This window comes from Agelaius tricolor, unplaced genomic scaffold (genome assembly GCF_023055355.1).
Source record: "Agelaius tricolor isolate 1412-34295 unplaced genomic scaffold, bAgeTri1.0.p SCAF_1, whole genome shotgun sequence".
NCBI lineage: Eukaryota > Metazoa > Chordata > Aves > Passeriformes > Icteridae > Agelaius > Agelaius tricolor.
The window spans coordinates 61,146,021-61,167,724 of NW_027269261.1; the positions used below are offsets into that span (position 1 = coordinate 61,146,021).

At 39.9% G+C, this 21,704-nt stretch overlaps 2 protein-coding genes across 12 annotated transcripts in view; one reads left to right on the forward strand and one right to left on the reverse strand.

The window, feature by feature from the left end:
- SAMD3 (sterile alpha motif domain containing 3) overlaps positions 1–11,489 on the forward strand; it is a 42,459-nt gene extending 30,970 nt beyond the window's left edge. For all 3 annotated transcript variants that reach the window (XM_071436941.1, XM_071436950.1, XM_071436956.1), the window contains 4 exons: positions 8,271–8,474; positions 8,843–9,014; positions 10,648–10,730; positions 10,977–11,489. In XM_071436941.1, coding sequence (XP_071293042.1) covers positions 8,271–8,474; positions 8,843–9,014; positions 10,648–10,730; positions 10,977–11,294 — 777 coding nt within the window. In that variant the 3' untranslated portion in view covers positions 11,295–11,489. The remainder of the gene's footprint in view (positions 1–8,270; positions 8,475–8,842; positions 9,015–10,647; positions 10,731–10,976) is intronic.
- Positions 11,490–13,168: 1,679 nt separating this feature from the next.
- The window catches only part of L3MBTL3 (L3MBTL histone methyl-lysine binding protein 3), a 78,698-nt gene continuing 70,162 nt past the window's right edge, over positions 13,169–21,704 (reverse strand). For all 9 annotated transcript variants that reach the window (XM_071436862.1, XM_071436882.1, XM_071436871.1 and 6 more), the window contains exons 20-22: positions 18,381–18,544; positions 17,541–17,603; positions 13,169–15,049 (exon numbers count right to left, since the gene is read on the reverse strand). In XM_071436862.1, coding sequence (XP_071292963.1) covers positions 14,906–15,049; positions 17,541–17,603; positions 18,381–18,544 — 371 coding nt within the window. In that variant the 3' untranslated portion in view covers positions 13,169–14,905. The remainder of the gene's footprint in view (positions 15,050–17,540; positions 17,604–18,380; positions 18,545–21,704) is intronic.

The window sequence follows — 21,704 nt, forward strand, 5'->3', positions numbered from 1 at the left end:
CAGCTAAGATAGCGGTAGATGTTTGCAGATAAATGGGAGTATTTGCCACACCCAGCAGAGCTGGGAATAACAAAATGAAAACAATTTATAAAGGGGGCACCGGCACACCATCTTCTTTCTCTGTCAATGGGATAGAGACAAGAAAAGCTTTGATGAGAACTTTGACTGGGAGAAGCAGAAGGATTCCGCAGAAACTTTAACTCATGAAGTTGGACATCAATTGATATTCCTGTACAGGGAAGACAAGCAGGAATTTTGAAACTGGTGAACATGCAAATTCTGTGCCAAGAGGACTAAATGAAAAGCAGAGAAAACCCCTGGCCAAGGAGGTGCACCATTTATGCTTGCTTTGGTGGTATGCACTACAAGAATGGTGAAATTTACCCTGTTGTTTTTATCTGGAAACTGTCTTTTCTGATGAAAGGAGGGATCAGGACTGAGTGAAGTCTACCCCAAGATGGAGTCTCTTTTATATCAGATTAGGTAAATTAGCCAAGGTAGACATTTCCTAGGGATATGCCTTTCTTTGAGGTGATAACTAACATCATGTTTGTCAATGATCTTATGCCACTGGAAGAGTCAGAAACTTGAAACAAGATTTCAAGGGCTCTAGAAAGAATAGGACTTGGAAAATGATGGCTGGAGAAAAAGGGAGGAATGACAAAAATAAGGCAACTGCAAGGGAACAGGAGAGCTAAATGTCTGTATAATTCTCAGGGGATGAACAGCTTGTGTACAATATGCTGAAATTCTCTTGGCTCAATCTTACAGCACTATTGGCAGGCAGAGCATTAGGTACCATCTCTGCTGAGAATGCCATGTCCAAATGAAACAGGGGTGATAGCACCTGTCCCTCTAAGATTAATGGTCTCCAAATAAGGCGTTTGAATGTTTGCACAACTGGAATGTGAGCAGGCATATATAAATGATCTTTCAATGGCTGTACTGAACTGTTGTAATGTGATTTTCCCTCTAAAACTTTGATGTGCATACATCAAACTTTGAGCGTGTAGTGTTGCTTAGTTAATATTTTGAAATGCTTTTAAGTCAAAGCAAAAGCTTTAAACACAAATCCCTGGCATACATCTTGCACTTCACCTTCTTATTTGTGTCAGCCGGTGTCTTCATTGCTCTGTGAGTTAAATTGTCAAGCACAGGTTGTTCCTTGGTAGAGGAAAACCAATTTATCTTATTTTGCTTATGCAGCTTACAAAATCAGAAAGCAGTTGTTGTGGTTAGAAATAGGCTGACTTACATGACTTTGAAAGTTTTTGGTTAGCACTGGCACATAAATCTAGTTCTGAAGTTGCCTCCCTGGCTCAAAAAGGCAATTATGTGTAATTAAAGCAAAGCCTGCCTTAATTAAGCATCTCATTGGAGTACAAGTCAGTGTGGATCCTGCTGATGGTTACACACTCATTTTGCTTGAAAGCAGCCTGTCCATGCTGTTTCACCTGTCTTTGTGTGCAGTGTTTGGATGTGAGGGGTGAGGCATGGTTTTGACGTCTTCTCTGTTCTCTCCCACTATTCAGGATGAGAAGATGGGCCTTGAGCAGTGCCCAGTTTACAACCTGCCTTTTTAGATTCATACTTGCTCCAGATCAGTCTCCAGTGTTTGGGGTTTTTTTTGAGCAGACCTTCACTTTCTCTCATTGCCTGTTTTGATCACTCCTCCTGATATAAAACGGCCCAGTGTTCATCATAGTAGATGTCATTCCAATGACCCTGCTGTTACCACAGAAAAAAGGGCTGTCCCTTACGACAGTGGTAGCAAAAAACTGGTCTATACACTGTGCTCTTATGATGCCTTGTGTCTGTATGAGGTCCAAAATACCAAGACCCACTTTTCAGTATTCAAATATCAAGACACAGAGATTATACTTGCTTAAGTAACTGTGAAAGCTGCTTCTCACCCTGAAGTAGTTATAAAAGCCAATTAATGGAAAAGATTATTCCAAACAAGAGTCCTAACTATCATCAGGCTTTCTTGTGTAAGTACCTTGAGTGTTGATGCTAACTAATGCAGGTAGACTTAGCAACCAAGAGGTGTTGGCAATATCAATGCTCTTAGCAATAACATGACTTGGAATATGCATTGGCATCTAGCAAGGAAAATTTGAAATGTGTTTTTCAAAGGAAATATTATTAGCAGCTGCTGGAAGCTGACAAGAGCAATAATAATGAAAGATGGAGGCTGTACCAACCCATCAGCATCCCAGTCCTAATGTATGGTTTTAAAGGACTTAGTGGTGATCCCACTGAACCACATTCAGTGCTGATCCCACTGAACCTGTCTGCACAGCACTGCTGTTCCAGGAGATGAGTCTCATTACCATCACATGTTTTCTACATTGCTTTCCAGCAAGCAGATTAGTCTCCATCCAAAGGAGTTGCCTCAAAGAAATATTTCCAGAGCATCCAGGTGAGGAACCTGGATCACTGGTTGGCAGTGAGCAGACTGACAGCATGCAGTAATGTCTTCATATATACCTCTTTAACTCCACTGATCCTGTTTGAATTAACTCTCTCAAACTGAGGAGCCTGTAGGTCCTGTTGGCATTCATCAAAAAGAGATCTCTATCTTTGTCCTTAGCAACAATGAGGCTGCATTTACCATTCAGGAACTGGTCTAAACCCATGTAAAGAGCAAAGAGTTGTCTGCTGTCCACACCAGAGGCACTTTCATCACTCTTTGATTAGGCAGTCATGTTTTGTGTTAACATTCATGTCCTTTACAATTTATGATGCTGGCTTTCAACAGTAATTGAAAGCTTAGACCTTGGAGATCATATCATGCAGAAGAATTGCTCCCTCCCTCCTCACAAACTGCAGTTTCACTGCCTTGGCTGTGACACTGTTTCATAAAGGTGCCCTGCTAGCTGGGGCTTTTTTCAAGAAGGTGCTAATACAATCTTGTATCTTGGGAAGTATCAAGATCCATCAAAAGGGCATTTAGGAATCAGGCCTTTATTCAGAAATCCGCCTCCAATCAAATGACTATCCTCTTGCTTCAGGAGATGGGGGGAGGAATTAGGAATTTGGAGTCTAGTAGTTTTTTGTTGGTATGTTTTCTTGCTTTAATGTGAGCATCTTAACACAATCTGCTTGTATATGGTTCCAAGTAGAACTGTGAATAGAAGGTGGGGAGTCACAGTCAAAAGGCATCTGGAGTGTAGGCAAAGAGCCTTACAACCTGTGTGCCTCCCAGACTTGGAGTCTTCAGTCACAGATACCTGAGATGACAAGAAGTCAAGAGTGTTTGTGGGCATGGGCAATAAGGGATGAGCTCCCTACTGCTGTGACCTTTGAGTGTGAATCCAAGAGAATGAAGAAGCCTTGGCAGGACCGTCCTGCAGGCTAGGGCTAGGTTACTCTGACAGGTACTGGGTATCCTCTGCTTACCTCATTAACTTCCTTTCCACATCCTTTTGCTTTTTTCTCTGTTCTGCTGCACGTCTCATAAGCTTGTGATTATAAGGCAGCTTCTTATTTAAAGACTGTGAAATAAATTTTTGTTTGTTCCAGACATATTTATTTTTAATCTCTTTTTTTTTGTTGTTTAAAAAGAAAGGAAACCCTTACCTTATAAACTAAGCATGCACATTACTAAACAAGACAAAAATAATTAAATATCACCAATTAACATTCTTATTGTTGCAACTGAAATGGATGTTACTGGTGACACAACTGAAAATTTGGCCAGAGGGGTCGGGTGACCTCAAGAAGTAAAGATTCCTCATTTAATGAGGCTATTTTTTAGTTCTGTCTGGTATACATGCTGAACTGTTAGCTGTGGCTTCTTCAGGCATTGAGATGAGATCCTAGCTTTGGTCTAGATAGGATTGGTGTTGCACATTATCAAAATAACTGAGCTTTAACCTTATGGTCAAATTTTACTGGAATATTGCTGTGCTGTAGCTGGCTTTCTCACTGTGATGGTTGAAGTGGAGAGGATCTAGAGTCCTCCCTAAATAAGCAAATGGTAGGCTGATAAACCATTTCAGTAACCAGCTTCCCAAACCCAGATTCCTCCTGCAATGTTAAAGTTAGCTATAAAATATTTTAAAGGACACTTGGAATCATTCTCCGATAAAATGGGTGTCCACTGAGATAACTTATTTCCACCAAAAGAAAGTACCTCTCACCTTTCCACTTACCTTAAAAGCCAACTTATTCACAATCAAAGAAGTTGGAAAGATTACAGATAGTGATTGCTTTAAGCAGGATGAGCACTGCAAGGCAACCAATTCTAACACTGACTTCTCCCAGGTAATAGATGATTTACACTACAAAGTTTAGCCTTCCATTGCTATTTTTCCCCCCTATTAAATAGCTATGACAGCAATTCTTCCATATATTGCTGCCATATTTCTATTGGTGTCTTGCCATTGCCACTGATGAAAATGTCAAATGGTCTCTTTTGGCTAATTAATAATATCATCAGCTAAACTAGCTCTCAAGGACAGAGGTGACCACAGGGAAAGTCCATCAAATCAAGCAGTGCTTGCCTTGACAAGGGGGCTGGAGAGAAGCTGGTGTAAAGGTCACAACTTCTTCTCATGTTTGTTTCTAAGCAACCCAGTCAGTCAGTCTGTGGTTGCAGCACACTGGGTTGAGTTGTTTTGCTTTCTTGTCTCTGCAAGTAAGACACTAAAGGTGACAGGCCATCTGGGAATAAGCCGCCATGTTGCACATCAGCTGGCTGAAGAAGTTCCTGCTTTATGGGCAGGAAGCCTGAAAGCAGAGCCATAGGAGAAACCAGTAGTGAAAGGGCTGTTTGTAGTCAGAGGCTTCAAGCTAGCTCTTGCACAGCATAAAAACATAAATGTAATTTTAAAAGCCCTAACAGCTGCCCAAGTTTGTGTATGTGAGAAAGCGTGGGTATCTTGAGACTGACAAGAACGGGTCATCCCTTGGTTCTGCGCACTGGTCACAGTGAAGCAAGGGACAGCCTGTCCAACTTAGGGCAAGTTGGCAGGTTAAGGAATAGTTGAATGACCCAGCTGTGACTATGTGAATACTAGGATGGTATTCATAGTAGTAACCAATATAAATTTCATACCAGAAACCATCAAAGGCTGACGCAGGAAGCTTGCAGGGATGACACACCAGCAGCAAAACAAAACTGATGACTCTGAGTGATCCAATGGACATTTACACAGAATGATTTTTTTGTGGCTTTCTGCCTTTTCTACACTGGTTATAGAGCTTTCTCACCCAGGGTGAGAAGCAAGAAGCCTGATGCTGCTAAGGGACAGGAGTGCTCAAGGTGCATTCCCTAGGTACAGGGTGGCTGGCAGAATATAAAGCCATACCAGAAAAATGAGACAGATTTGCAAGGATTCTCAGTAGGTGAGTTCAGATGATCACATTACTGGGACCATTCTTCATAGGCATTCTTCAGGGCATCTGTCTCAACACATGCATGTCACTAAAGGGGACAGAATAATTCACTAAAATGAGCAGTAACACATTTCCAGGATCAAGTACTTGCACAAAATTTTCAGTGGTGTCCAAGGATAAAACAGGTACTTTTTTAATTGGGATGTACAATTTTTCTCATATTAGATAATTGGAGGTAACTAATTTCATGCCAGTTTATAGAGTTTCAGGAGAGAGCTAGAGAACATATGGACCAAGAAACCCTCTGTTTTCACTGGCCAAGTTGGCAAGAACTGTAATGCAGACCCAAGAGATTAACACATTAGGAAGGAATCAACAAAGTTTTGGTAAACAGACCTAATTCTTCACAAATTCATTAGTTCTTTGAAGTGTTCAACAGCCCTGAGGACACAGGCAATCCAGCTGATATAGTTTACTTGAAATTCAGAAGAGATTTTAGCACATGCCTTTCAAAGGCTCTTAGAGGATATAATCTGAGGGGATAAACAGGAAGGTCCTTGAATGGATAAACAGTTAAAAGATAGAACAAACAAGGCTGTGCAGAAATGGTTGGGGTTTACAGTGGAAAAGATTATGAATGCTTAGTTTAAGCAGTTCAATATATTTCTAAATAACATGAGAAAAGTAGACTAGTTGGCAGATTACCTTTTGTGATGCTACCAAGGATACTAAAGACAAAGACTGAAGAATTGCATAAGGATCCCATTCCAGAGGGGGGAAACCCAGCAGATAAAATTCAGTTCTGATAGATGGAAAATAAGGGACAAGGAGAAAACCCAGTCCTAACAACACTGATAGTGACGGGCTCTGAGCTTATATAGTACCATTCACAAATGCTATTTTTATACTAGGCTAAAGAATATCTGGCACAATGCTAAGCAGCAGTCAAAAAAAAAAAAAAAGAAAACAACAACAACAAAAAGAACTTGATTACACAGAATTATTTAAGAAAGGAACGAAAGGCAATGCATTATTCCACTGTATGCCCCTGTGGTGTTCCAGTACATCTCAACAAGTACTTTTAAGTTATACTGCACCTATTTCATAAAAACTACAGTGAAATTAGAGAACTTGCAAAGACAGTAACAAGGATAATTGAAAGTATGGACAAGCTTTCATATGTGGAATGATTAAATAGCTTAGGACGGTCTTGGCTGGAAAAGAGATGGCTGAGGGCAGAATATGACTTGTCTGTAAAACTATAGTGGCATGGAGATGGTGAATAGGTTTTGAATCCAGTATGATAATTAGGAAGCAGAAATAGCAGGAGAAAAACAAATAAATGCATTTCCTCTGACAGCATATAGTTAAACTGCCACATTTAAGGCAGGATTTTGTGGAAGGCATGATTTTATGAGAGTTGGAAAAGTGACTGTGAGAAGTAATTGAAGGAGAAAATAAATCTACTGAAGGCTGTATAGCTATAAAGACTGAAGGCTATTAAATATAAAGTCTGGGAGTCCACAAACCCCAGTGTAGTGAAGTCTTGACGAACTTACCATATACTCATCATTTATACTTTTCCCCAGCACCTCTCCCAGGCAGGTAGGGGAGGGTATGGTACTAACTTGTCTCCCCACCTCTGCTCCTGTGCTCTGAGGAAGAGGCCAGGAGTGCCTATGCAAACTGGTCACAAACACACACTACTGTTGTAACACAATGAAGACTGTGAGATCCCCTATCAGAAAGAGTGCAGACTGTGCTAGTACAGAATCCTAGCAAGGGCCAGGGAGTTGTACAGGGGGCACATTAGGTATCTCTCCTCCATGCAGATCTTATTTTCTTCTATGATGCCTATAATGGCTATTGGTAGCTATGGATATGTACTAGGAAAGGCAGGTTTTTCACTGCATTGGCAACCATTCTTGGAATATCACATGCCTGATTTTAAAGAAGGATGTTAATTAAAATGGAAAGTTTAATTGCACATGCAGAGCACTGTGAAGTGGTTTGGGATGTTGTGTGTTTCACAGCTCTGAGTTGGAAATGTTCTGGGGGACATTTTGAAGTGTCTCAACTCCCTCTGGCATTGACCCACAGCTGCCCATATGTGTAATCACAGCTGCATCAGTGACAATACAGACAGGAAAAGCCAGCAGCAACACAGCCTGAGGATGTAACTGTACCAGCTGTGCATCTCAATGTCCATCAGCTTGTTTCAGTGAGCAAATTCCCTGTGTCCACTGATGGATAAGCTACACACACTCAGGCTACTCCAGCTGGTGTACTGCTTTGGATAGCCACCTCTCCTCTCAGTAATTACTGGCTTTGGAATTACATCAGGGACAATAACCATAATTTTGAGGAAGGTTATTAACTTTCCTAACGTGCAAAAATTCTTTTTGGAAACACTAACAATCAAACTGCTCAAATAATGTCTTTCAATACTAGGTTTTTAGTTCAGCTAGTGTCCTTGGGGGTAAAAATTCCAGCTGCATAAATGTGAAAGTTAGTTGTCCTGCTTTTAGGACCTGTATGGGTAAGAGGAGAATACTAAAATTCTCTTGGTAATACAGAGTTAATATTGCTAAATACTGAGTTGTCGTTAGAACTGACTACTCGTTTCCAATAAACCACAATGAGACAAACCAGACACAGGAACAGGAATTTCATGAATAGCCTCAAATATGCAGTTTGGGCTTGGGGGACTTGGCTGACAGGTATAGTTTTATATGAAAACAGACCTTAGTCTAACTTAGAATACGAGGGTGAGTTCAGAGAGCTGGAACTGAAACCACACTACCCTTTCTGCTGAGCTCAACTACACTCAAATCACAGAGGTCACATCAAATGACTCGAGCTAAAAAAGCTGAATAATCAGATAAAAAGGTGGATTTGTTATAATTCTGTCCTTAATTTCTTCATAGGAAGACCCTGCTCATCTTAAAGGCAGTGCAATGGATTTACATATTAAGTGGCTTAATCAAGAATATATGAAAACTCAGAGGAACTGGGAAGAAGTGGAAAACAGAATGAATGTGACAATAGAAATACGGAGAAAGATGATCAGCGATAAGGCACCTTTAAAAGATGTTCTTAGACTATTTCCTTTCTTAAGATGCCCTTATCAGGTAACAGAGCTATTTTTAATTATGACATTGAATCCTGTGTTATAGATGTGATACATCTGTAGGCGTGTATTTCACAGGATATTTCCACTGAAGTATCCATCAGCAATGTTCTCTTCAATTCATATTGAAATCCCATTTTAAAAGGTTCATCACTTCAATTCTGAGTTAAAGGTGCCACACACACCACCAGTGTCACTGTTTGGTGTTACTTGATGTATTCCTTTCCTGCTTTGAAAAAAAATTACATCACCCTCTTGAGTTTATAATCTTATTTAACTGAGCTAGTTTTATCCTGTCTTTAAAGTGCATGCATTGTTTACAGTTTTGGTTTTGAGGTTTGCAATACCAAATACTTGTTTTTCTTTCAGCTTTTTAGGGAGTTCCAGCTTCTCACACACATGGACATTCATAAGAAAACAGTCGAGATTTTGGAGATTTATTCAGAAAACATATTGTCCTTGTATGTGGTGAGGAATAATCCAATTAACGTTATGCTGCAAGAAAATCTGAAGCAGCACACAGAGGAAGACGTTCTGAAATGTCAGTACAAATCTCCTATGCTCTGAATATCAGAGTTTTGTTGTAGCTAATTGTTCTTACTTATGTAACTAAACTAGTTTCAATTGTATTGCAAACACATTTAAAAATGTTATGGTTTCTTTGAAAATATAGAGTGATGGTGAAGCATTGAGAAGAAAAGCTACTAAATTAGTAGGAAAATTAAGTCAGTCAAGTATTGAAGCCTTATTTTCAATGAATAAAAGAGTGCAGGTTTGATAAAATGAGTAATTACCTTAAAATAAGTATTGCTAGATGAGCAGAAGTATGTATTTCTAGATATGAGTGCTTATTATTTTCTAAAAATACCTGCAGAAAACTAATTTTCTGCTTTAGAAATAGCCCCATTAAAAAGACACAATTTCCTTTACAAGTCAAGTTTCTATGGTTATAATCTTTACCCCAGTAAAATAAAAGAAGTAGTTCCCACTAACCATTTCAGGCACCTCATCTCTGCAGAGAAACAGTGCAGGAAAAAGGGCACAGACTGGTGCCTCTGGTGAGGTCCATGTATCCTGGCGGTGGGGAGCAAACACCTGCTGACACTCAGCTTCTTTCAGTCAGTGAGAAATCTGGGGAGTGTGGTCCTGCAGGGACAGAACTTTTCAAGCAGTCACTCAGAATTGCCATTCTTGCCCAGCTGCCCAAGCTTAGCTCTCTGAAAAGTCCTCCCTAGACTCACTTTCTGTCAAACAGGCATAATAATTTCAGGATGTCAATCCAAGGTCACACCATATGAACACATGTGTGTCCTATAGCAGTTTCACTCCATTTATTGCCAGGTCAGCTTTGAAAGAAGCAGGAAGTGGAGGTTAAAATTCTGGGGATTTCTTTCGCTAAGATTAAAAACAAAAGTACTCATGGTAGATCAAAATTCTTCAATGAATTGTCTAATCCAGAAAGCCTTTATGGACTTTCTTTTCATAGCTTTGGCCAAGGAAATCTATGGATGCAGTAAGTAATTTCCCCTTTTCTTATACAGCATGTCCACAGAGATTTTGACTCATGCCTTAGTAAAGTCCCAAGGCCTTTCCTTTTCTGTTTTTCTCTCACAAACAACTTGACCTGGCACCTAGATAATAAATGCATGGTGAGGTAAGTTCAGTGAAGCATATAACACCAGAAGCCTGACTTGCAAAAAAGATGTTATAGTCAATAACACCTGAGTCAGAGGGATAGTAGATACCAGGTGTCAGGAGGTTCTGCAGCACCAGCTGGTACCACAGCCTTCAAAGCAGAGTCCTGGAAACAGGACTCCCTGGACTTCAGTTTACTGGGGAGAGAGGAGTTTGGGAAAGGGCAGTGAGAGCAGGAAGTCTATCAGCTCACAAACTCAACTAAAAGCAACCCAAAGGCCAGCTTACTTATTGTGAGGAAAATTGAACTGTAATGTTGGGTAGCAGAGTCCCATGAATTATTTGACACTAATGTTCATTGCCAGCTGAGTTGCCTAAATATTGACTGTGGTACAAACTACTCTTCAAAGTGGACTGAACAACAGCTCCACTACTGAGCTGTTAACTATTATATAGACTGCAATCTGTTTTTCCAGGATGATACTGCAGTGCCAGAAAGTTTTCATTTGTAATGTAGTATAAATCCTTGCCTTTGACAGACATGAAAATGACTGCTGCATGTTTACTCCTGCCAGAGGTCTTTGGAGATGATTCCAGTCTGTTTGCTGCAGTGAACGAGGAGGTAGGAGACAGAGCACCAGCAACCTTGGTCTCTCTTCCTTTAATCACCTGCATATGCACATCACCTGGCCTTTTGGTGGCTCAGCTTAGTTCTGAGAAGAGGTGACATTAGCCTGCCTTTGGCGTAGAAATACTCACAGAAATACTACCTAACTTCAAAGGAATGTTATCAGGCTTACTTCATTCTCTGACCTGTTCATCGTAGCAATGTTGTGGCATCATTTGAAATACCCTTTTTTGAATTTAGGTAAAGGCAGTGACACCAGTGTTGGAAGTGAAAAATCCCTTCAACGTGAATTCATGCGAGTTTGCCCTGTACATAGAAAGGGAAGAGCTGGCCCAGCTTGATGACTGCACCATGGCTCTGGCAGCACTGGTGGCTGCATTCCATGTGTTTGATATCCCATGCCCAAAGAGAATCCACCGGACACTGAACTTCCTGGAGTCCCTGGTCTTTGAGGTGAGGAACCCAGCATCTCTGCCCACCCTGGTAAAGACAGGGCTGGAGGCACCCAAGCATCCAGTATCTGATGGTGCCCCCAGCACTCCTCTCAGGAGCATTTGATATTTTGTCAAAATAAATCCCTTTGTGCCATTCTTTCTAGTGAAAGTGTATGTATATTTAAAAGCTATGTTTAGTAATGCCCTCCTTTTTTTATTGTACTGGCTACTTCTAAAAAAAAAATTAAAACTCAAGCAATTTCATGATTTTAAATGTAGATTTTAGAGGAGTCTAGAGATAATAAAATTTTCTAGATTACTTCATGTGTTATGTATTATTTTTCTATAAGGAGCATTTGAAAAATTCATATATTTGATTGTAAGAATTAAAAAAAATTACCAGCCAACATGAGCATGTCACTGCTTTAGATGGTAATAAAGTTAATGCTTTGAAATGGCACAACTTAAAATTTTACTTATTACCATTACTTCATTATGTTATGATTTCTGAGAGCCTAATATAATAATTTTAGTGCTTTAAAATGGTTGGCCTGATTTTTGATTTACAGGATGACGACTTTTTACTGTTTTCTTCTTGCATGAAACATTTTGTTTCAACATTAATCCTGAATTTACTAAATAGGCATTCTAAGACGAGCTCTCAAAGCAGCAAGAATGACTTATCTGGGATGCTGCCATGTGCATTGGTGCTGCAGAGGGAACATTTCTTTCCAAATTTGTTCCCTGGAACAAATCAGCTTTCTCCACATGGTGACTTTCTGCCTACACAGAGTAGAAGCCCTCTCCTCTCTTTTTCCACAGCCTTCTCTCTTTCCCAACACTCCATTCTTAACTTCTGTGTGAAAATCCCTAGGGTTGCTGTCTGGCATTGCACAGCTTTGGGCAAGTGCCTGGTGATAGGAACAGCAGCCAGGACCCATTGCATTAATTAGAAATAAAAACTGGCTTTTTATTAAAACACTGCTTTCTGTTAGAGACCAATCTCCCACCGGTTCCAAAATGTCAGCGTAGGCAAAGCAGCACCTGTGGTCACGATGATTCTTTAAACACTCAAACACACAGCCTGGAAGATCACAGAAGCTTTGTTAAATTTTGGCTGTGCAGGGGTGACTCCAAGGCAGTGATGACAGTGGGAGATCCTTCAGGATGAAAGGAGATGGCTGCATTTGATGGCCAAACTCTCCTGCTATAGGCTTCACATGGTTCCCATGGAATGCAGGGAACCTTCAGCAGTGGGAGGGCTGGGCTACCAGCGATACAAAACAAAAACCAATGCCATTTCAGAGATTCAGTAGGTCTGATGAGTGGTTTTAGATTTCTTTAGTCAACAAAGAAAATTTGTTTACTGTAGTTTTTGCAACAGAGGTGGCTACACTCAGCTACCTCATCATATGGGATACAAAAGTAAGGATTGTGTATGTCCTCATTATTGTATGTGATAGCTGTGTGAATAAAAAATTGGGCTCAAGTGAGGTTAATTCTACTTCTTGTAAACAGCATTAATTTAAATTAATTTCTTAAACCACAATACCTTGTAAGTACTTGTAAATAAAAATTCAGGGAGGTGCTAACATCCCCAGGTAATCTCTGTTGAGCTGCAGCTCTCTTTGTTGGTTATCACTGCAGGCTGTAGACCTGGCACATAGGACAGACACAGAGGGTCGAGGAAAATAAACTACACAGAAGGAGACAATGAAAGAAAACAGAAGAATTTAGCTTTTTACAGACCTGCCTGTGCAACTTCAGGTGCTGGTGGTGACAAAGTCCAGGGCTACAAATGGCATTCTGATTGTAATGGCCAGGGGGATGTGAGCTTTGGGAGTAAGTGTTGAGGGAGAGGGCACACAGCAGTAGCTAAGTTGCTCTTCTAAAACTGCTGGCTGCACTGAGCTACAGTGAGAAATCACTCCACACACACCCATCAGGAGCAGCTGGGTTCATCTGGGAGTCCTGGGCACGCACAAAGGTAACAGAGGCTCCAGTTCAGGTTTTATTTGTATTGTAGTACAATAAGAGTGCAATTTGAACGTACACATATTGAACAAAATGTAAAAATATTATTTATGCAATGCTATGGGAGGAAATTAACAGAGCAATGCAACTTACTTAATACTGACCCTGTTTCACCTCATATTATGTCAGGTACCAATCACCTACATGATCTGGAAGGGACACAGAGAGTGAAAACTTAAGAACTCCAGCCAAAGAAAAGCCTAGCAAAATCTGTGGGAAGATGTAAAATTCTCCCAGCTCTGTGCAATGGGAATGTTCTGTTTGTTCTCAGTTCTACAGCTGAGCAACTGCCCACTGCAGCACTAAACAGAGGGCTGCCAAAAAACCTGATTCAACTCTTCCCTCTCTTCTTGCAAAGTAATTCTGGAGCAGTCCTCAGTATACAGGTTGCTAGGCTTTCTCCCATATAAAGTGCATCTGGTTTACATCTTGCATGTATAATACCACGTGCAACGACTTTCCCTATAATAATCCTCCAAGAAAGGAGGTTGCTTTACCTCAGTACCTGCTGGTGACATCTGCAGCCTGCTAATGACCTGGTGAATTGCATGTATTTTACACCTAGCATGTGCCAGTGCACCACAAGCATTTAAGTATCCTTTTCCCTGTGCTTTGCCTTTCTCCATATGCCTTATTCATTTACAAATCAGAGTTTTCAGCTAGGAAGTGGTGAGTAAAATAATTCTCCCACCCCTGGGAAAGCAAACCTCTGTAGAATATGAAACCAGGGTAGCAGTCCTAGCTTGAGCACGGTTTTTCTCCATTGTTGTGGTAACTATGCTGAAGACTGGGAAGTGCAGACACAATTGAATGTAATTTCTTTTCTGCTAATTTCCTTGCCTCAAAATACTCCTATTTTCTTCCATGTTCTGATGGACTGTAGCAGACTCCATGTAAATGGCTGGGACTCTATTGTACAGCATAAACAAAAATCTTCTATAAAGCCAAACTTTATTTTTCAGTTGCAGCCTTCTCTATACTGGTCTTTTGATAAAATACATGAAAGATGCTGGTGGCAAAACTCACGTAACAGTTTTGTAATCGTGCAAAAGTAAAAACATTCAGTTATCAAAAAAGCATTATAATTTCAACCCCAACAAGGTTTGTTTTGTTACAAGCAAACAGACAGTTTTATTATCTGTAAAGTAATATGCTGTAGCATAAAGTGTCACATATGTAATATTAAGTGTTTCATTTTCAAACTATGGCACAAATACACATTAGCCATAACAGTCTCATCTGGCTACCTGTAGCCTAATTTTTGGCTGATCAGTTTTTATTTTGATAAAATGAAGTAAAAGCTTCTGAAAAGTAAAATGGGTACATGAAGTACAATTCAAGAATCCTTAGAAAATATTAACGTTCCCTTATATAATACAGCATAAATAATTAAGGAAGGTTTTCTTGATGTCCCCAGAGAGTTAGGGATCCTAACCATCCATGGAGAACTAGCGCCATTGGTTTGGTAAATAAGACCAGCTGACTCGGTTGTCACACAGTACCTTCTCAAAAGCTTGAACACTTCCCAGAAGGATTCAGATGTGTACTGGCTCCAGGAGATTATAAATAGTCCACGAGTGCTGAACTTCAGTTTCTTCCTTTCTGAGAGTCCTTACTCAACACTTCTAGTGAGTCTTTGTGCTTTGAATAAAACATGAGCTCCAGTGGAGAAAGCTGGTTCGTGCACATTTTCCATTATCTTCAAAGTTCATTGTGTGAATTTTTCTCTGCAGCTTTGAACATCAGAATGGAATTAAAGATTTTTAGGGCTGGTCCCAGTTTAATGCTCATTATTTTCACTATGTCTGATTGGGTCATTAGCAGGAATGCTTCTCCATCAATTTGCTTTAAAAGAAAAACACACAAAGCTATTAATAGGTCCGACAGTGCAGCAGTATAAAAGTTTCAGAAAACATAAAAAGAAAAGTCCCAGCAACTTCAGACAAAGTTAAGGACTGGCTAAATACAAGCACTTTCAAATGCTTTCAGGAGAGCTTTAATTTCAACCTTTAGACAAATCAGCTAGTCTAAGAGAACAGGATGATCTTCTTCCTGCTCAAAAACAACGTCTGGCTAATTTTTAGCTAAACGGTCCTCATTTTCATACTGACAATATAAAACCTCTTGAAAAGTAAAGTGGGTAAATTAAGTGTAATTCAACTATACTGAAGCACAGCAATGCTTTTAAACATCTTAGCTATTCCTTTTATGCAAGCATCCATAGGAGAAACTTCTGGATCTCACTCCCAGCTATAGAGCTGGAATCCCCTTCAGGCCACCACTTCTCTGCTCACTAAATAGCAAATTGAAATGAATTTGATCCCAGATGAAAATAGGAACCAGGCTAATAAAACTGCCTCTTGGACACAAACATAACAGAACATTTCAAAACACGGAATATTTTTTCTTTGTATTGTTGATATTTTACTAAACTTTACAAATGAACATTCTCCTGTAGGCAAATCACTCTCTCAGCAGGAGTGCTAAATCCCAACAGGAAGAGCCCCCAGGGTCCTCACTTCAGGGGCTTCAATGGGGCCAACATTTCCTATGTAAGCTTTGGATCACTTAGGTATCTATAGGTAAACTTTCAGTGTAAGCTGGATAGCTATACATAAAATGCAACTGTGGTTAGACAGAAGCACTGCTTAGCCTTAAAGATACTAACATGAGATAAACACAGTCTAAATTCCTGTAGGGCTAGGAAACAAGTTTTCTGAATCAAACATGCTGCAAATGACAACCCAGCACTCTAAGTTGAGGAACACTGCAGTCAGGCAGCACCATGTGGTAACCCACAATTACTTTCTACTCATTTTGTACATAAAGCCAGACTTGGTGGGCTCAGAACTTGAAGTGTGTGAACTTGGGGCCCCCCAAATAAAAAGCTGAAGCATCTTAACAGAAGCAGGCTAAGGGTTCATTTCCATATAGCAGTTTGAACCAGCATCTTCTGCCTACTGATGTCAGCTAGTCCATGCCTCAATGACCTCATTGACCTCAGTGGGGGACATTTAATTTACTAGTCACAGACAAAGCCTGAGAAGCTGAATCTTAGAGAAGGGAAATATTTTCTCACACCTCTGAGAATGAAAGTGTTAAGGATTCAGCATCTCTGTGGCACTTGGTGTTTGCTGACTTGATTAGCAATATGCCAACTTTTAACTCTAAATTCATTGATGAGACACCCTAAGTGACATAGGGAACAATCCAGGCTTGAATACTAAAATGCTCAACATCTGAGCTAGTGCCAAATGCCCAGAGATGCAGCCTCTCAGTCCTTTGATAAGCAGCTGTAATAGTCATTACAGTCTACAGCACAGCCTGAAAGCTTCTGTTGCAGGAGATTAGCAGAGCCATCTGTATGCATTTTCCTCAGGAGGTGCCTTCCCAAGTCTAAGCAGCAAAATTATTCTTCACTTGAAAGGCTGGCTGACTCTGCCCATTCAGGTCGTCTGGCTGGGATAAGCACCTGATCACTCTGGCATCTGTGATCAAACTGCCTTCTTGAAGCTAAGCATTAACATTAAGGAATAACAAACCTCTGAGCAGAAAAAAAAAATAAGACAGCCTGGTTTATAAGGCCTAATGTATCTAAAACCCTATCCATTCCTAATGACAACTTTGGAAAAACAATCTTCTCAGATGACAGAAATGCGCGCCTGACATGCTCACAAAGTGAGTACATGCTCCTTTGAACCTCATCAGAACCTTCAGGTCTTCTCACTCGCTGCTGAGTTAAATCACCTTCATAAATTGGCTATATCAGGAGGAAGAGCATCAATAGCTAAATGTGATGAGACAAGATGCAAGGAGTTTTAAGGGGTGGTTATCTCGAACTACTGTTCTGCTTTGTTTTACTTACTAACATCCTGGAGAACTAAAATAACATCCTTGCTTATAAATCTTGTCCAACCAGACCAAGAGAGAACAGTAAATCACAAAGCTTGTAAGTAATTTCAATTGGCAGGAACAAATTTGGAAAAAGACCTGGCTGATACTTGGCTGGTTTTCTCTTTACTTTCTCCTATTTCATGACCTGAAAACCAACCTAATCTTCCATACATTTGCATCTGACTTTAAACAATGTGGCACTGAAATGGGTTGTCCCAGGAGGCGGTGGAGTCACCATCCCTGGAAGAGTTTAAGAGGCATCTGCATCTGGTGCTGGTTGGCAAGGTTTAGAGGCTAGAAGGATAGTGCTAGGTTGGAGGGTTAGACCTAATATTTTAAAGAGCTCTTCTAACCCTGATGATTCTAAGATTCCATACACTTCATCCTACTAATTTATATGTATTTCTACCAAGCTTTCTTGTCTCTGTCCTTTTTTACGCACCTCATCTTTAAACACCTTGCCATGTTCTTCACATCCTGGTAAACTTCGTATAAATTCAGAGACCTGCCACCAAAGCATACAACAAAAGATTTAGTTAGACTCATGTTTTCTCAAAATAGTCTTTAAGGATGACAATCATTAAAGTCTTTTAGCTATTGTTTTTACAGTCTCATATTAGGTGTTCCACCTTGTTCTGGAAGTGCATAGAGTCATGCTTCTTTTGTTCTCTGATTAAATGAGATCCAACTGCCTCAGGTGCAGAGAACAGTCACAGGTACTTGTGAAAGTAAAGCAATTACAAGATTGTGTCTGTCCAAGCATTGCTACATACCCGAAAAGAGGCTCTAATCTTAAAATCAGGTGCTGTGGCCTGACCATATCCATACAGTTCCTCTCTGCACTATATTCTCACTCTCCAAAGTAGTGTGCCACATCCAAACTACGTACCAGGAATAGCTTCTTGCTTCATGCAGACCCCTACGCTGGGGTCCATTCCTCCAGAATGTTTGTGTGGGGACTAGATGTTGGTAGTGGAGACCATGAGCACTTGATATGCTGGGCCATACATTTAGCACTTCTCTTTAAAACACCAGTGAATATGCTTTTATATATATATATACACACATATTTATCTGCATCAATACACATATGAATTAATACTTCTACTCTGGGGCTGGATGGCAGTGGGATGAGCATTTTGGGGATCACTTACGTTAGATTTGCCTGAGTCTAATCCTCTGAGCAGTCATGTATTATTCTTAATCTAGGGGGATAATCTAAAGCTCTGAATCAGCCTTCAAGGACAGTGGTAATAAGATAGAAGACAAAGGGGGAACCTACCTCATCTGTACTCCACTTAGAAACTTTGCTGGCTGGGATCCCAGCTACACTTGGAAGGAGCTTGCTCTGCTGTTCCCAGCGCAAGGGTAGGCCAGGGATTTGCAACTTAGAAGACACAATAACTGGTTGGGAGAGAAGCCTCTGTGTGTTGGGTTCTTCAACATCTTCAGCAACAGGAAACAAGAAACAAGAATTAAATCCTCAGTCAATGATGAGATCAGTCATGGGAAAAGCACATTCATTTCTATTCATGGGCCTCCCTACACAAGCTGTACAGTTTTGCTTGAATAGTAAAATGCCATGAATGCCAAACCAGAATTGGAAGTGCCATGACTGTTCTTCCACTAGTATGACTATCATTATATTGGCTCTCTATAAATATAACTACTCCTACATGGAAGAAGTCTCTTTCAACACAACACAATTCCATGCCATCAGATCTGTTAGGATGACACACCACAGGTCAAACAATTTTAAATATTTTGGTACAATAAATCACACTCATATTTAATAGTAGTACAGCAATACAAGAATTAACTTAACTTTGGGGTTGAGCTGTTAGCAAATCAAAAGCAGCACTGCGCTGCTACCAAATTCCAAGTGAATCAGCTATACAGTCCCAGCCCACACAACATTTATGGCTCATCCACAACAAAATGTTTTTCAGTTCTTCTGAGGAAAAAACACAAAAGTCTGCAAATTCTCTGCTTCCGCTTTAATTGAATGTTTTGTTTGGAAAATAACATTAAACTCCTCCGTGCTGCATTTTATCTCACTCATCCATAATGGAAGGGAATGATCTCCCATCCCACTGTCCCCAAAGGTAATGCACTGGTGGGAGGCTGCCTTCAGACACATGCGGCTGTTGTCTGGAGAAAAGCAGCAGCTGCAGATGTGTGCAGCAGGAAAGAGTGAAGAGTCATACCTTGAATGATGTCAAACTGCATATGACATCCCTGTTCATTTAGATCCATTGGCAATGCAAAAGCAACATGCCTGCTCTCTGAACTCAGGCCCAAGTACTTCCCAATTGCCAACTCTGATTGTGGAAAACCTCTGAGATTCACTTAAGGAACAGCCAACAATGTACACTCTTAATGCCTAATATTCCTTAATGACATGGTTCATGCAGTTACTCACAAATCCCTATGCTATTTTTGTTTGGATTGTTCATTTCTGTTGCAGTTCCATTCTACTTTCACTTTTGAGAAGCTGCTATTAGTTCTAGTTCTAGTTCACAATGTTCTAGTTTTCACACATTTGCACCCAACAACTAGGGCACAAATTCCCATTATGGATTTTTGCCAGCACAGTGAGTGGGGCTGGTGTATAATACACCTAACATAGGATATTATCACATTTGCTTGTTTTGTTCTGCTCCTCGAGCCTAGTTTTTTGTTACTTTCAAGATCTATCCTCATTTCATATTAATGCCTATTATTCTGAAGTTGACTCTTAAGCCATTTAGTCAGCACTGTCAGCCCACCCATTCATTTCTTTTAAAATAGACTCCTTAATATTTTATTACCATTATACTCTCATTCTTCAAAGAGAGTTCCCTAAATGTCTTGTTACACTTCACTGTTGTTTTACAAATGCTCCTTAGAGCCTCTAATACTAATAAAAATCTCAGTGAGAAAGGAATGTAAAAGGTAGAAACTATGCTGAATGTAAAGCATATTTTACAGAACAGTATCTTTCTAATTGTTCCTCAAATCCCCTCCCTATCCTTACCCTCTCATCTTTTCCTTCTAGGCAAGGTCTCTCAAGAGTTGGAAATGTTAAGTGTTCAGCTATTTTTTCCTTTCATTCACAAAATATGCAATATATTGATAGTGCCAAATAAATAATAAATAGCAGACTATTATGCTTTGTGAAGAAAATACCACACAAATCACACCCTGTATTCACATATATAAATATATGCATACACACAACAGCACATAGGTACAGGCATAGTGAGCAGCATTCTCAGTCTGTGTAGTATCTGCCTCACATGTAAGGCAAAGAGCACCAGTGGACCATGTAAAGTACAGTTTACTCAACTAGATTGAAAAAATTAAAAATAAAAGTCCCTAGCCCTGTGGCAGATAAAACCACAACAGCAAAAAAGAGGAAATTTAGATTTAGTGTGAGTAACCTTGTAACAGGAAGCCCAGAACACACCACTTTGTCTACAATCTATATCTCTTATACCAGACAGTTAAAAGTTTTCCCTATCCCCTGAAGTAGGGAATGCTCTGGAGTATTTCTCACTCTGCATGCTCTGCTTCCCATAGAGAGGCAATCTGTCTTTCTGGGCCATAGAAAATATAAGATATATTCCAAGTTATGTCTCAACTGGGACATTTAGAAGATTAACTTGAGGTGAACCAGAGATCAGCCAGTTTCATCACAGAACCACAAACTGCTTCTTCAAGCACTGAAGTGAAGAAACAAAATCTGCTTGCCAGCTGCACAAGACAGCAGCCAGATGCACAAAGTTCACACTTTTAAATCCTAACCATGCCTTTTCTGATGACATTTTGCTTCAGCATCAGCCCACCTGCCTTTACGTTTCTCTTACTTTACGCCACCTTGTTATCCTTCTCTCTGAGCGTTCATCTCTATCTTCCTAATGAGTTACCACAGAACAAAATATAAACTTACATTTCATAGAAGGTAAGTGGCAAATACTTTCTGGCATTAATGAGAGACCATTAACACTGCTCATTGCCTCCTGCATGGGTCTAGATATATAAGGTTTTTAAGCACAAGATTTATGCCCATAAAAAAGTTAGTATGAAGGGGCAGTGATTTCAGTGGAGTTCTTTAGCTCCAAATAATCTTTCTCCAAACAAAGGGAAGACAGCAGTACACATTTTATAAAGTTATCAAGTAGGGAACTGGTCAAGTGAGTATGGCAAAAGTAGGCTGAAGAATAATAAGGTAAATGACATGCCAAAAAACCCAGGGCAAAAAGCACAGGTACCAACAGTGACAGTTCGTAAATGCACAATTATTTTATCTTGAGATTTCCATGACCACGATAGCAAGAACTTAATGATCCATTTTTCTCTTACAGCTTAAATGTGCCATCCTACTTAAACACATAATAACATAACATTATTATGTGTTTAAAAAGGACAAATTTTTCCAGACAATAATGTAAGAAAATGTTCTGTTTTCCTAAATCTAACTATGCAAAAACCTAGCGAGCAGAGGTTGTTGGTGTCAATTTTGTCAAACTCAAAATGCTTCACAAAATCAGGCAGGCCAGCTTTCTTAGAATTAAAAGAACAATACCAGACAATTTAAAATGCTCCCAACTATTTGAATTTTTTT